This window comes from Oxyura jamaicensis, chromosome 18 (genome assembly GCF_011077185.1).
Source record: "Oxyura jamaicensis isolate SHBP4307 breed ruddy duck chromosome 18, BPBGC_Ojam_1.0, whole genome shotgun sequence".
NCBI lineage: Eukaryota > Metazoa > Chordata > Aves > Anseriformes > Anatidae > Oxyura > Oxyura jamaicensis.
The window spans coordinates 9,108,344-9,121,108 of NC_048910.1; the positions used below are offsets into that span (position 1 = coordinate 9,108,344).

The window sequence follows — 12,765 nt, forward strand, 5'->3', positions numbered from 1 at the left end:
AGGAATTTTACTTGTTATTAAAAAAGAATGTTCCAAAAATTAAAGTGAATAAGTTAAAATAAACAATTTCATTTTATTGGATGCTTCTTTCTTCCTCCTTACACTACTTATTCAAGTTCGTGGAGGTTCTTTTTTATTATTATTTTTATTTTTTAAACTCCATCCCATCAGCAATATCTAATTCACAGCTTAAATCCTTCAACAAAGATAACAGGATTAGCAAAGTGGAAACCTGGAAATTCAATTTCCATATACATTTTTTAACTGCAGAGCATCTGGTCTATTTTCCTGTATTTCCTGAATCTGTAAAATTAGGGCTTTGGATAAGAATTGTGTGTTTGGAAATTTTATGAAAACTGCCTATTCTTAGCACTTTCACTTCTAGACAAAAATCAAGTAAATGCAATACTGGAAAACTCTAAAATATTTTAATCGAATTTTAAAACATAGGGACAATTGTTACTTTGTCATCTTTGCTAGGGTAGTATTGCCTTCTGAGCCAATATACCACACTCAGGAAGGTTTGGTATCGAGCAACTTTTCAGCCCCATGGCATTATACACATTTTCCCTGAAGAGTTCAGCTTGGTAGAAAAGCAGAATGAAGAAAGTGGAAAAAAATTACTGCTGAAAAAACACATCTCTTCCTGATCACAAGCCAGATGTACTCCCTCCAGAAAGAGAAAAATGCAACATCAAGAGGTATGAACTCAGGCTTGGAAGCCAGGAATTCCCTATTTCTAATCCATGCTGTCACATAGACTCTTTTTTACGACCTGGACAAATTATTTAGTTTATTTCTCCATTTTCCCATTTTATATGTATATATACATATTTAATATAATGGTAGTGTTATGCTTTGAGGTATCAGCTGTTTTCAGGCTAGAGGAGAAGAGGGAGCAGAACAAAAAATCTCATCCCATTTTTTTCCTCTTTTCTCCACGCTGACATAGCTCTCATCTCTGGGAGTAGCTGAGGGGTATTTTGAGTCTGCAGGATGGTGAGAAGAGCACCAAGCCAGGGGCTGTGGCTTAACACAGGAATACAGCACACACACGTGGCACTGGCTGGCTGCTCCATTCTCCTCCCCAGTACTTTCCAGCCCAACATTGAATTAAACCTGTAAAATCTAGGATCGTTAGCAATAACTAAGCAGCTGCAAAGCAAAGTTGAACGGTAGGGGAGAATGGTGATTCTGCCAGGGCAGTGTAGCAGCTTGAGAAAGCAAAGGCACCACGCAGCACTAGAACCTGCAGTGAGGAAATTCTGGGAACCTGCAGAAGCTGTGTGAGGTTACAGCAAACCAACTGCATCTGAGAGGTGTAACAAGGAAGTAAAGCCATGGGTCCTTCCTGGAGCCTGCGGGTGCAGATTGGCAGGCCACAGAGTAAAGATGGGACCAGGAACTAAGTTTCGGTGGAGGTTACAGATCCTTTAAGAGGTAAATAGATGTTATGACTTGCTATACCTTAAAGGCAGAGGCTGACAGGGAGTGCTGGAACAGGCTAGAGAGCACAGTTGAGCATGGCAAGGTTGTAGGAGAGATGAACACTATGACAGAAAGGAAGAAAGGGGAAGGAAGAGAAAAAGGCTATTTGATAAGTTCCAAAATTACTGGTTTAGATAGTGGTTAAATGCTTTGGAAGCAAGAAGACCTGTAAATGCATTAAGTCTTGCATTAAGTCTGGTTATCCAAAGCTTTGAGAAAAGGCCTGAACAACAGGGAAGACACAAACAACACTGAAAATAAGGAGGGGGAATACATCCAGGGCAAGCATGGTATTTTACTGACATTAAACTGCATCCAGACAGCAACTATTTGGCAATCTCTTTCTGGAAAGCCTCCCAGATTTCCCCCTCTACACACACCCATCTAGACTGAAGAATCTAAGCAACTAATTCAGCTGCTTCCTTTCACACTAAAATCTGAATTAAGGGCCACGTAAGGCAAAAACAAACCTTTTTTTGTTCTTTACAACACCACAGAAATATATATTTTTTAAAATCTTATACAGCAGAGTATCTATTATGCTGGATCAGGTTAACAAAACAAAACTTCTCTTCAAATTAGCCACCTAATTCAGACATTATTCCATAAATATACCGCAACAGATCCATCTTACTGTGCCATTTACATATGCTATCCCATGACACACGAGATTGATTAGCCGCAGTGTTAACCTGTTATACAGTTCCTAGACTGGGGACACTTCAATCAATCCAACACGGCTAAGAGACAGTTTTCCTGCACGTAAGCCTGTAACAGTCTGTTAAAGAAAAGCAAAATTCTTCATGGTAGGAAAAAAAGCAACGTTTTGCTTTAAGAAAAAAATATATATAACTCCACCTTCCTCTGGTGGATTTCCTACACTTTGTGGTGACAGAAGCAAGCAGGCATTCTGCCACCGAGACTCCATTGGTTATGCTTGGTGTGCAAAGTATTTCCTGTAACAGTGGAAGTGTCATAAGTCAGGCTAGTGTTCCCATGCAATGGTGTGTTGTTAGGGTAAACATTACAAAGTTGTAAAAGTTGTAACACGTACAATTATTTTCAAAGAAAAGGAATATTAAGTCCTGTAGGCTATGAGGTCTGCCATCAGGTGTTTAGCAGTAGGATGGTAGCTATTACTCTTTTTTTTCCTCTCCAAAAGGAGAAGTTAGTTGTCTTATTATCTGGTTCAGATAATAGGTTCAGTTGAGACCTGACACTAGGTATATTACAGTAAGAAGTTATCATAAAATAAAAGCCAAACAGTGACTGGCAGGCAGACTGTTGTATTAAAGACAAGTGATCGTCTCTTGCTGTTTCAAATAGGAACTGCAGACTAGGGAACTGGTGTTTAGAAATGGAAATACATTTCCATAGAGTTAAGTAAGGAACGACAGGTAAGACAATAAGATGGGATAAATTATTATAAAGGAAATTTTGAGAGGGAGAGGCTTATTTTCAAATTACAAGGCTTGCCAGAACACTGAATTGTAGTTTGGATTAGAAATGCTCTGTATACTTCTGTGTCATTAAGAAATTCAGCTGCTGGAATCAAGCACAGGAGTTATCCCTAGAGATCAGATAATTTATATTGAAAATAACATTTTAACTAAGCAAAATCTAGTTTTATTATGGATCTTCTTCCTTAAAAAGGAAGTTTTGCACAGGTGCAAATTCCTTATGACAATCCAGCAAGACCTCCCTCCCCCGAATCTCATAAAAATACAAGCTAAGCATAGTGAAAGAGATCTGTACCTGATTACAAGCAATTTATCCCCAGTCTCCCTGAACAAAAACACAAATGAGTCAGAACACTTGTGAAGAATGAAAGGAAGGTCTAAGAACCTTTATGAAAAACTGAACATTTTAAGTAACATGCAATTAATTTTAAATGCTGTGACACTGAGATACCCCCAAATCTGCCTCAACAAAATATTCTGCCAGAAGCCCCTTTTCAATCTGTTTTGTGTAAAATGATACAATCAGTCTTGCTTCAAAGCTAAGACAACTACAGTATCCAGATACAAGTATGATTTGTTCTATAAAACAATGTAAAAATACCTTCTATTCATCCTTCCTTGAAAATTATAACCAGAAAGGATTTTTTTTCCAAAAGATTTTACTATCTTTTCCATTACTGTCATTGCATATTAACATCCTCCCTTGTTTCCCATGTCCTCTGCCCCTCCTCCTCTCTAAAAGGCAACCAAGTCTCCAAATAATGAGAACGTGGAGTACCGACAAGCCCTCGTAACCCATTCCTGTCAACTGCTTGTTGGCATTGCTACCATAGCACTTCAGACATGAAGTAACAGCTGGCAGATATTGGGGGAGAAGCAGGGAACTGCTGACAGTTTCAACATAGAACTACAGAATTAAGGCCCATCATTCCTCCTTTGCAAGCAATCCTTCAAAAGCTGTCCAGAGGTTACAGGAAGGCTTTACACATGAAGACTCCATCATGTTGACAGCACTTTCCTTTCCACCTTACACTCCTTGTAACCCTGTAAACCTATGCATTAATACTCATTAATGGGCCCACCTAGCTAAACAACAATAAAAGCCTATGCTCGCTTTTCTTTAGTCTAGATCTAGTCTGATTCTGTCAACTCCAGCTCCCGTGAGCAGCAGACCATCAGTGGCAGTCAAGGAATGTATCTTGTGGTTCAGCTTCATCCAGTGAGATCCAGAGATGCTTGATGCTGGAAGCCAAGCTAGCCATAGTAGCACTTCACATAGGATTTAACAAAGGTTTGCTGATGTCCAAAGCTAACCTTTAAAACATTAATGTTACTGTACTATGAAACTGGGTTAGCGTCACACCAGCATAAAAGCTCTTCATATAAATATGCTCAAACAATTTCTAATATAGATATACAATGGAGCGATGGAGGGGAAAAATACACCTGAACAATGCCTTAGAAAGAAAGAAGGACACAATGGGGTAAAACTGTTCACTTCTTTTCCTCATCTTTCATACCAAGGAAAAATAAAAGATACCAGGATAAAAGGACAGGGAAAATAAATCATGGATGAGCACAAAGAAAACTGCATAAAAAATAAAAGCTTTAACAATCATATTGTATGGGATATTATATGATTTAGAAAAACAGAGGAAAACATGACATATACATGTCATACTGATCATATTGCTGAACAGCGCTGAAAGATGATCAAGCGATCACAACATAAGAATTTATAGTGAAAGAACATTTGAGACAGAAAATGATATAAAGGAGAAAAAAATGAAGAGGCAGACTGATGGAAAGATACTGCAATACTACAAGACAAAAACATGAATTGAAGAACAGTCTGAGGGAAATACTGTCAATTACTTACTTCATTTTAGAGAGGTGTCAGTATGAAAATATTGCAATAAAATAATGCTTTAGTACACTTAATGCTGCAGACATCCCTAGAAAATCAAGTACTGTGTTTACATTTTGAAGGAAATGAGAAAGTGGAATTTTCACGCAAACTAATAAACTCTGGGACATTTTCCAAGCTGTAAATAGGTCAGCATTATGAATATTGGAAAATTTCTGTGTACTTCAGAGGATTGTACTTCAAACCTTTGGCTATCACTGTTACCACCTACAGGTCATAATGCTGATTCCATTTTGGATCAAGTGTATTCTTCACAGTATCTGTAGAATGGCATTGGCCAGATCCGTCCACCACAACTTTAGCAAATGGATCAGGAAGTCCTAAGAGAAAGGAAAGAAAAAAAAAATTAGCCAACAGATTGGGATGCTTTAGAGTCCTAAATCATTACACTTTGAAAAAAAAAAAGTCTGAAGATGGCTTTTATTATGAGTCATGTTTCATGAATGGGTTATAACAGAATAAAATTATGTATAAAGCATGGGAAAAGGTTAAATTAGCAAGTTACTCCATACAACTTTTTCTTGGTCTGCATCACAAAGTTGAACACTTAGAGCAGGGGGTGGCTGGAGAATCCTCACATAAAGCCTCCAAACACCTTAATTTTCTTAATTCAGCACTGATTAAGTTTTCAGTATATGGAAAATTCAGCAAAAGGCACAGAAAACAAAACTGCATTATTCCAATTTTTAAGGTTAATTGTAATCAATATTTTAGTCATTACTTGTATTAATGGAAACTACTTATAGCAGATCAGTTCACGCTTTTGAGGTCTACTTTGTTTTCTACTTCATTTTCTCTTATCTTAGTACCTTAGAAAAACTTAGTACAGGCTCAGCTGCTAACAAAACTCTGAAAAAAATTGTGCTGGACTACGCAGCTGAGGATGGGAAAGAAGCAGGACCAGCACGGCAGCCTACAATGAGCTCTACTGCAACTGCTGTCCAGAGCTATTAACTGCCCCTGAAAGAGATGGTCCCACTATTAATGCCTTTTTCCCTCATCTGCATGACCAGTGAGTCAGCTGCAGTGGTGAAACATTATTGACGTTTTCTGTAGCGTAAGGTTTGCACCTGCAATGCTTCCTTGGGTGACTCAGGATAGAGGCAGTCAAGCACCACCATCCCAAGGCTGCTGCCAGCCAAGGCAGGTGGGGATAAAGGGAACACATGTGGGGCAGGGAGGAACGGGCCTCGTGGGATACGTGCTGCCAACTGTACAGAACTGAAGCACAGATTGCTAGCTGGGGTGTTTTTAGGCATTATTAAACTGTTAAACAACTAAAACGTAAAATCATCAACAAAAATATCAGATACAAGGCAAGGTTTGTTCAGTCACAAGCTACAATATACTTCTGTGTCATCCTTCTTCAATTTTTTTTTTTCAAAGTTCAGGTCTGATCTATTGAATTCTTCCTACTCCCAAATGGAGGGCAGCAGGCAGGTGATATGTGGGTGCATGCCCACATAGCCAGTAACATTCCTTTCTGCCTCCTTCATCCCCCTTATTAATTAAAATATAATTTTGGAGTACGTAAGTATTATGACATGATTGTTAATAATTGAGATGGTACTTATTTCTGCTGGACAGAAAGTTCTTATATGAAAAACATTTTAATAAGTACAAGGCATTAATGCTGAAAAACATTTCACTTGTATGAGTAAAATTATTTCCCACTTCCATCAAAAACATAGGGGAGCAAGGGAAGGAGACAGCATATTTTGTTTTTTATTACTATTATGAATGTCGTGAGTATCACTTACGAAGAAATTAGAAGCCCTGAAATAAAGTGTTCCAAAAGCTCAGAGCCCCCAACCCCTTAATGCAACCATCCTAATACATGTGCAAACAGGGATTTACAGAGCTTGCATAATATTTATCCCAACTATAAACATATAAAACTTTAACAGCTACTTACGGAAAAAGTCCTTTTTCACCAAGTTTTTTGCACACAGTACTGTAGAAAAACAAGAAATGCAAAATGAAGTTACTGGTTATTAACAACAAGGTTAATTTACCTGTGTGGTATTCCAGAAAATCCTGCTCAAAAACCCATGAATGAACATAAAAGAATTGTGCTCCTACATCATTTGTATTATCATGTAAAATAATTCCTGAAAGCAGAGCCAGAAGTGTCATCTTCTGGCAGTTTAACTTTAGGTAGATTACAGTAGAAATGATATGGCAGTGTTTCCTCAAGCAGTAGTTTCACATGCGTGTTTTTCCACTAGCGCCAACTTTAGCTGTTCCTGTGTTTGCTTATTTAGTGAGCCAGATTATTTCTAACTACCTCACCACATGGTGGCATGAACAATTGTTCCAGCAGAATTAGTGGTGCTTCACATGCAGGGTCTTATGTTCTGTCCTACAGAACAAGAAAAGCTTTCCTACCACAAAAAATAGTGCACTAGGCGGTCTAGGCTTTTCTCCTATCCTACACTGAAAGTAACTATTTTTTTTTTTTTTAACCTGAAAAACACTTGGGTAGAGTAGATTAACTTCTAACACCAGAGTTTTGATGGCTCCAAAGATATACTTTATTTCTGTAGAAGATGAAGACTGTTCCAGGCGTTTTTGATTAAAATAAAAAGAAGGAACGTTTGCATTTGTCCACCAAAAACACCAAGGGAAAAATAAGAATGGAGTAAATAAAAGTTGAGGAAAAAAGATGGGGAGGGAATAGGTTTCATATAAAGATGCCAAAGTACACAAAAAGACTTCTCACCAAATGCATTGCTGTTCAACTACATATTCTATTACCACAGGTTTAGCAAGCAAAAACTATTAGATTTCCCTGCAAAACACTGAAGCATCTATTGGTAATGCAGAAGGATTTTCAAATATAGAATGGAAGCATGAATTCCCACAGCTAGTAGAAAAAGAAGAAGATAGAGGTATTTGGTTGTAATCAATGCTGTAGAAGACTCTTCAGTATCAGATTGCTTTTTCTGTGAGATCTCCAATATTAATTACTAACAGGAAATGCAAAGATAGAAAAGAGCATCCAGCAAGTGCATCCCACAGATACCACCTCAAAACAGTTAGGCTTTCCACTACTGAATATCCTCAGATACTGCAGGGCACCTGATTCTCCGTTTGTTTTTTTTTCACGGTATCTTGCCAAATAAAAGCAAGCGAAGGTAGTCCATAAACACTATCACAGATATGTCCAAAAGTCAGGGCAGACAAGCACCATCCTGAATGGTTTTGTATGCTAGCCCAGTCCAAGTTACATATTATTCTAAATCAATGGAATGAATGCTTTCCCAATTTTCATGTGGCCATGTTCATAAAGATGTTGATTTTAGTGAAAGCACTTTCCAGGCAAATTCACCACTGTAAAATCTAACTAAACTCTACACAGGTCTAACAAGTCTTGGTCCTCCATAAAACAGAAAGACATACTCATTAACAACAACAGGTTGTCTTAAACAATACATTAACATATACCATAGAAAAGGCATATATATAAGCTCCCGGAAAAGTTTCAGTGAATTAATTTCATGCAACAGGGTCCTAATAATAGTACTGTTAACGTGCGAGAAAATTGCCTGGTACCAGGTTGTTAGTTGTTCTTTGTAAGGGATGAAAAAGGTCAAGAAATAATTTCCTTCAGTTCAAAGACATAATGAGAATCCTAAAGCGTAGCTGCACTTAAGGATTTTCAGCCAATAATAATTTGATTGTAAGTGGTCAACAGTAGTAAAATACTAATAATGCACCCAACATTTTAGGTATTTCTGATACCTGGAGTTCAAGCACGTATAGCAAACAGACTGTCTCATCACAGTCCATTCCACAAAACCTTTGAATAAAGTCCTTAGGATCATGTAATAAAATCCACTAGAGACCTCCAGATACCTCGCAATTTGAGAACTACTTAATCCATATACAATTCACAACATAATAGACCTTTATGGAAATGGGTAATAACAAAAACTTCCAAAAATGCTTCTGCAGTCCCTTAAGATTACAATGAGAATATCCTCGGCTTGACAGCTAGCTGTCAACTAACACCACTCACCCAAGAACAGAAAGAGATGATTATCTAGCAGCCATCTTTCATTTAGAGGTTAAAAAATAAAATAGTAATAATAATAATAAAAAATCAAAGAAAACAGATGCTTGTATAGATGGCCACTGCTTTAAATATCTCAAAAAAAAAAAAAAAGAAAAAAAAAAAGAAAACCAACAACTATTATTTGCGCAATTTCATCAATTATCAAAAATAGGAACTGCCAAATGAAGCTGAACCTTTTAAACCTGACAGTTCAGCCAGAATTTATCTATAGCACAGCAGACCAGATAGTATGTTCCTGAAACTGTGTAATGTCAAAAATAAAAGGTTTGACTAGTCTTTTCAGAAAGAAATCATAAGGTTAATTCATTATGAAAACTTCCTTTCAAAATATTAATCAAGTCTGTCGCTGCAATTTAACCAAAGTCTCATGTTGCACAACATACAAACTAGTAACCGTTTCCCTAACAATCAGCCATTAGTGAACTAATTAATACTTTTGGCTCGAGATTTCTCCTTCTAGTAACCGCATTTGAGGACAGTCAGATGTCATCCAATTCCGGCTTTGTCAGGTTAACAAAACAGGAGAGACACTGGGAAATCATCTATTAAGAACAGCCTCTCTGCCAGGTATTTCTAAGTAAAAAAAGCTCAGATCCCAGGAGCATAACCTCAATTCTAGATGAAACGATCTTTTTCCATGTACAGAGCTCTAATCTATCTCAGGATTTTTTTGCACAAAACCTTTCCCACTGATGGGAGAAGTACCACATTTTATGCTCCATTTTTCTAACAGTTTCAACACTATTACATCTATTCTCAATATTCTGATAACCAACTGATTAATAGTTCCTGGAGAATAAGAACTAAGGAAGTTTGGTTTCCTATGGATTTATGTTTTATGGTTGACTGAAAGCTACAGCTGAAGCTTTTCCCACCGGTAGGGCCTCTACACGGACACTCACCCACACAGGCTCTCCAGTGGTCCAGAGAGATCAGCAACACCTGATCTCTCCCTGAAGCTTGTGCCTCTCATTTCAGGTCATTGCTAAAACTCTCCTCCTTATCCAGGCAGCAATTCTCATAAAACTCATGGGGCTTAATTATCTTTGAGATTCTATCCTACGTCAGATTTGAGCCAAACTTTCAAAAAAAACAGAAAGAACCAGAGCGAGATATTTTTTTCCCTGACAAAGCCAAGTCAAAATGCTGATGATTCTGGAACCAAACCCACATCATTACCAGACCTATGTGGTTGTATCATTAACAGATCCTCTAGAGGCACACAAGGCCACAGAAGGATGTTATTTGTTCTAAAACAAACACATACAAATAACATTTTTATTATTTTTTTTTTTCCTAAACCAAAAACATGTTAAGCTATTTAACTTGCACCGAAGGTTTTCAGAAACAGAAAACAAATCAGCGCCTGTATATCCTGACATTGGTTTGGAAAAAAGAGGGAAGGAGGAGCATTCTACTGTAAGTACATCATCAAAAGACATTAATGGTTTCTAGTACACATAAGGAGATAAAGCATTTATTACAAAATATCAGTGAGTCAGTGGATATCTATGCTTTATGTTCATTACAGACTTCCTGGGTAGTCTACAGAGAAGAGAACATTAGTATTCCAATACAAAGGCACAATGTACACGTGCCAAGACAAACATGCACATCAATTTTACATACTATACGTTCATTAAATATCTTTCTATCGTGCCTTACGATCTCATTCTAACATATGCTACTCAGGTCAGCTCACAGAAACATTAAAAAAGCAAAATGGTATAAACCACACAGCCTCCTTCCATGACAGCTGTGCTATGCACAGGTCTCAAACACTCAAAAATAGGAATTAAGTGAATCACGTTTGCCAATTTCTTTCTTCTGATTACTCCAAGGACTGACAAAGGAAGGTTTACAGATGATTTAACTATTGCAACTAAATGGTAAATATTTAATACCTCCAAACTTTTGTAATCTAATTCACTTGTTAGCCATTAAAATTTACGTGCTATTAAGAAACCACCGTTATAGAAAAATTGAATTTTTATAGAGAGGTAAATATCATTTTCTGAACTCTTCTCCTTCAGTAATTAGCAAAAAAGTAACCCATTATAACCGCTTTTTTTTTACTTTGGAATTGTATTTACAGGCAAATCAAACTTCTCATGACTTCAAACAGTTGTTATGGAAGCTATCCTATGTCACACTAGTAACATTTCATTTAAATACTAAAAAGTATGTTTATTTCAGAATAGTAAATATATATAATGCAAGGTCTCCATACTTAAAGCAGAGGCAAATAAGAAAGCAGGGGAAAAATGCATTTTAAAACACACGGAATGAAAACAAGTGAAAAACAAGAGATCATCAGATTTCACACAATATGCATCTTGGAAATGATCTAAGGGTTTTCAATGATCCTAACCACCTTCAACAGTAAGACAAAAGATCTCAAAGGAGCCTGGAGGAGGGCAGTGTTCAGAAAGAAAACGTTTGCGGAGTTTATGGAAGAATGGGTGGCACTCTCACTCCCTGGCCACCACTAAAGGTAACCACGTGGTTACACACCTGCAAAATAGGAGTACCAATACCGTACCTCACAGGTACAGTGTGTGTTATTGGTACACTCGTACTCTCATCTGTTACAATGCATCTCCTGATTTATGACAAATTAAAAAGGATTGAATGTGTGTTTGTACACAGCAATAAGTATCTAAGGACTACAGATGTAGATTATCAAAATAGAAATACAGATTAACCAAAAAAAAATGTGTATTAAAAATTAGTATTTCTTAAGCTATCCTATAAAGTTAGTAATTTTAAACGTGTATATTGGAGAGATCAATACTTTGAAGGGAAGGTACAGGAAGAAAGGTAAGAAAATAAAAAGTAATCAAAAATGTCCATGGAACTGAGCACACAAGCTGAAGCAGCAGAAGGAAACACACAATCAACACATTTACAATTCAGTACGTGACTTAATAAGAAAACAAGCCCCATCTCATGTCAGGCATTCACAAGCAACCAATACTGTGTCAACGGACAGCCCAGGGTTTACAGGAAGAAGAAAAGGAGCGGGTCCAAAGCTAAGATCGTGTTTACTGATCTTCTGTCTTTTCAGTGTCATCACCACAGAGAAACTAATTCAACCTTCTGAATCCAACCCGCCAGTTTAGCATTACATTTTTGTTGTTGTTGTTTCACCCAAGGGTTTTTCTCCCCCCCCAAAGTGCTTGTTCCAGAACATATGGAACACACGGGATAGTGAGCAGAAAGGCAGGCTGCCTATCAATTTTTACCACAACAACTCATTTTGAAGACAAGTCTTTCTTCCCTCTACAGAAACACCATCTTCTAATGAAAGCCATTAGCATGGCTTTTTGTGATCAGATCCCAGTTGTTTGCATGTAATACGCACTGCAATACAATCACTAAAATAAGTCCCAGCTGTAGAAACACAATGCTATGCTGTTGCTAATGCGTGTTGTACTGATAATGAACGGTCGTCTATGCTTTAATCTGAATAAAGCTCCCAACTGCTCTGTCTCTTCTTGCCAAAAATTCCCCTTCCTCCTCCAGACTGTGGTTGCATTCCAATTACACTGCTGATTGGAATGAGCCTGGCTGGGGGGAGGAGAGGGAGGGACACAACCGAGCACACGCACACCCCTCCTGGCTTTCAGATCGCTGCCCCTGGGACCCAGAAACTGTTTGGGGTGTTCTGAACCTATGGCTGACATCCCATGCCTTCCTCCACAGCGCATAAAACTCTTCAAAACTTTGTTTTCTTAAATAAAAAAGATTTGAGAGGGGCAAAGGATACACCATGCACAGGTTCCAGCAGCATAGCTCAATACTTTAAACAT

The 12,765-nt window shown here is 37.6% G+C and overlaps 1 protein-coding gene across 1 annotated transcript in view; it reads right to left on the bottom strand.

The window, feature by feature from the left end:
- The window catches only part of SMURF2 (SMAD specific E3 ubiquitin protein ligase 2), a 63,132-nt gene that overhangs the window by 27,882 nt on the left and 22,485 nt on the right, over nt 1-12,765 (bottom strand). The window contains exons 2-3 of the mRNA XM_035342178.1: nt 6,791-6,829; nt 5,087-5,195 (exon numbers count right to left, since the gene is read on the bottom strand). Coding sequence (XP_035198069.1) covers nt 5,087-5,195; nt 6,791-6,829 — 148 coding nt within the window. The remainder of the gene's footprint in view (nt 1-5,086; nt 5,196-6,790; nt 6,830-12,765) is intronic.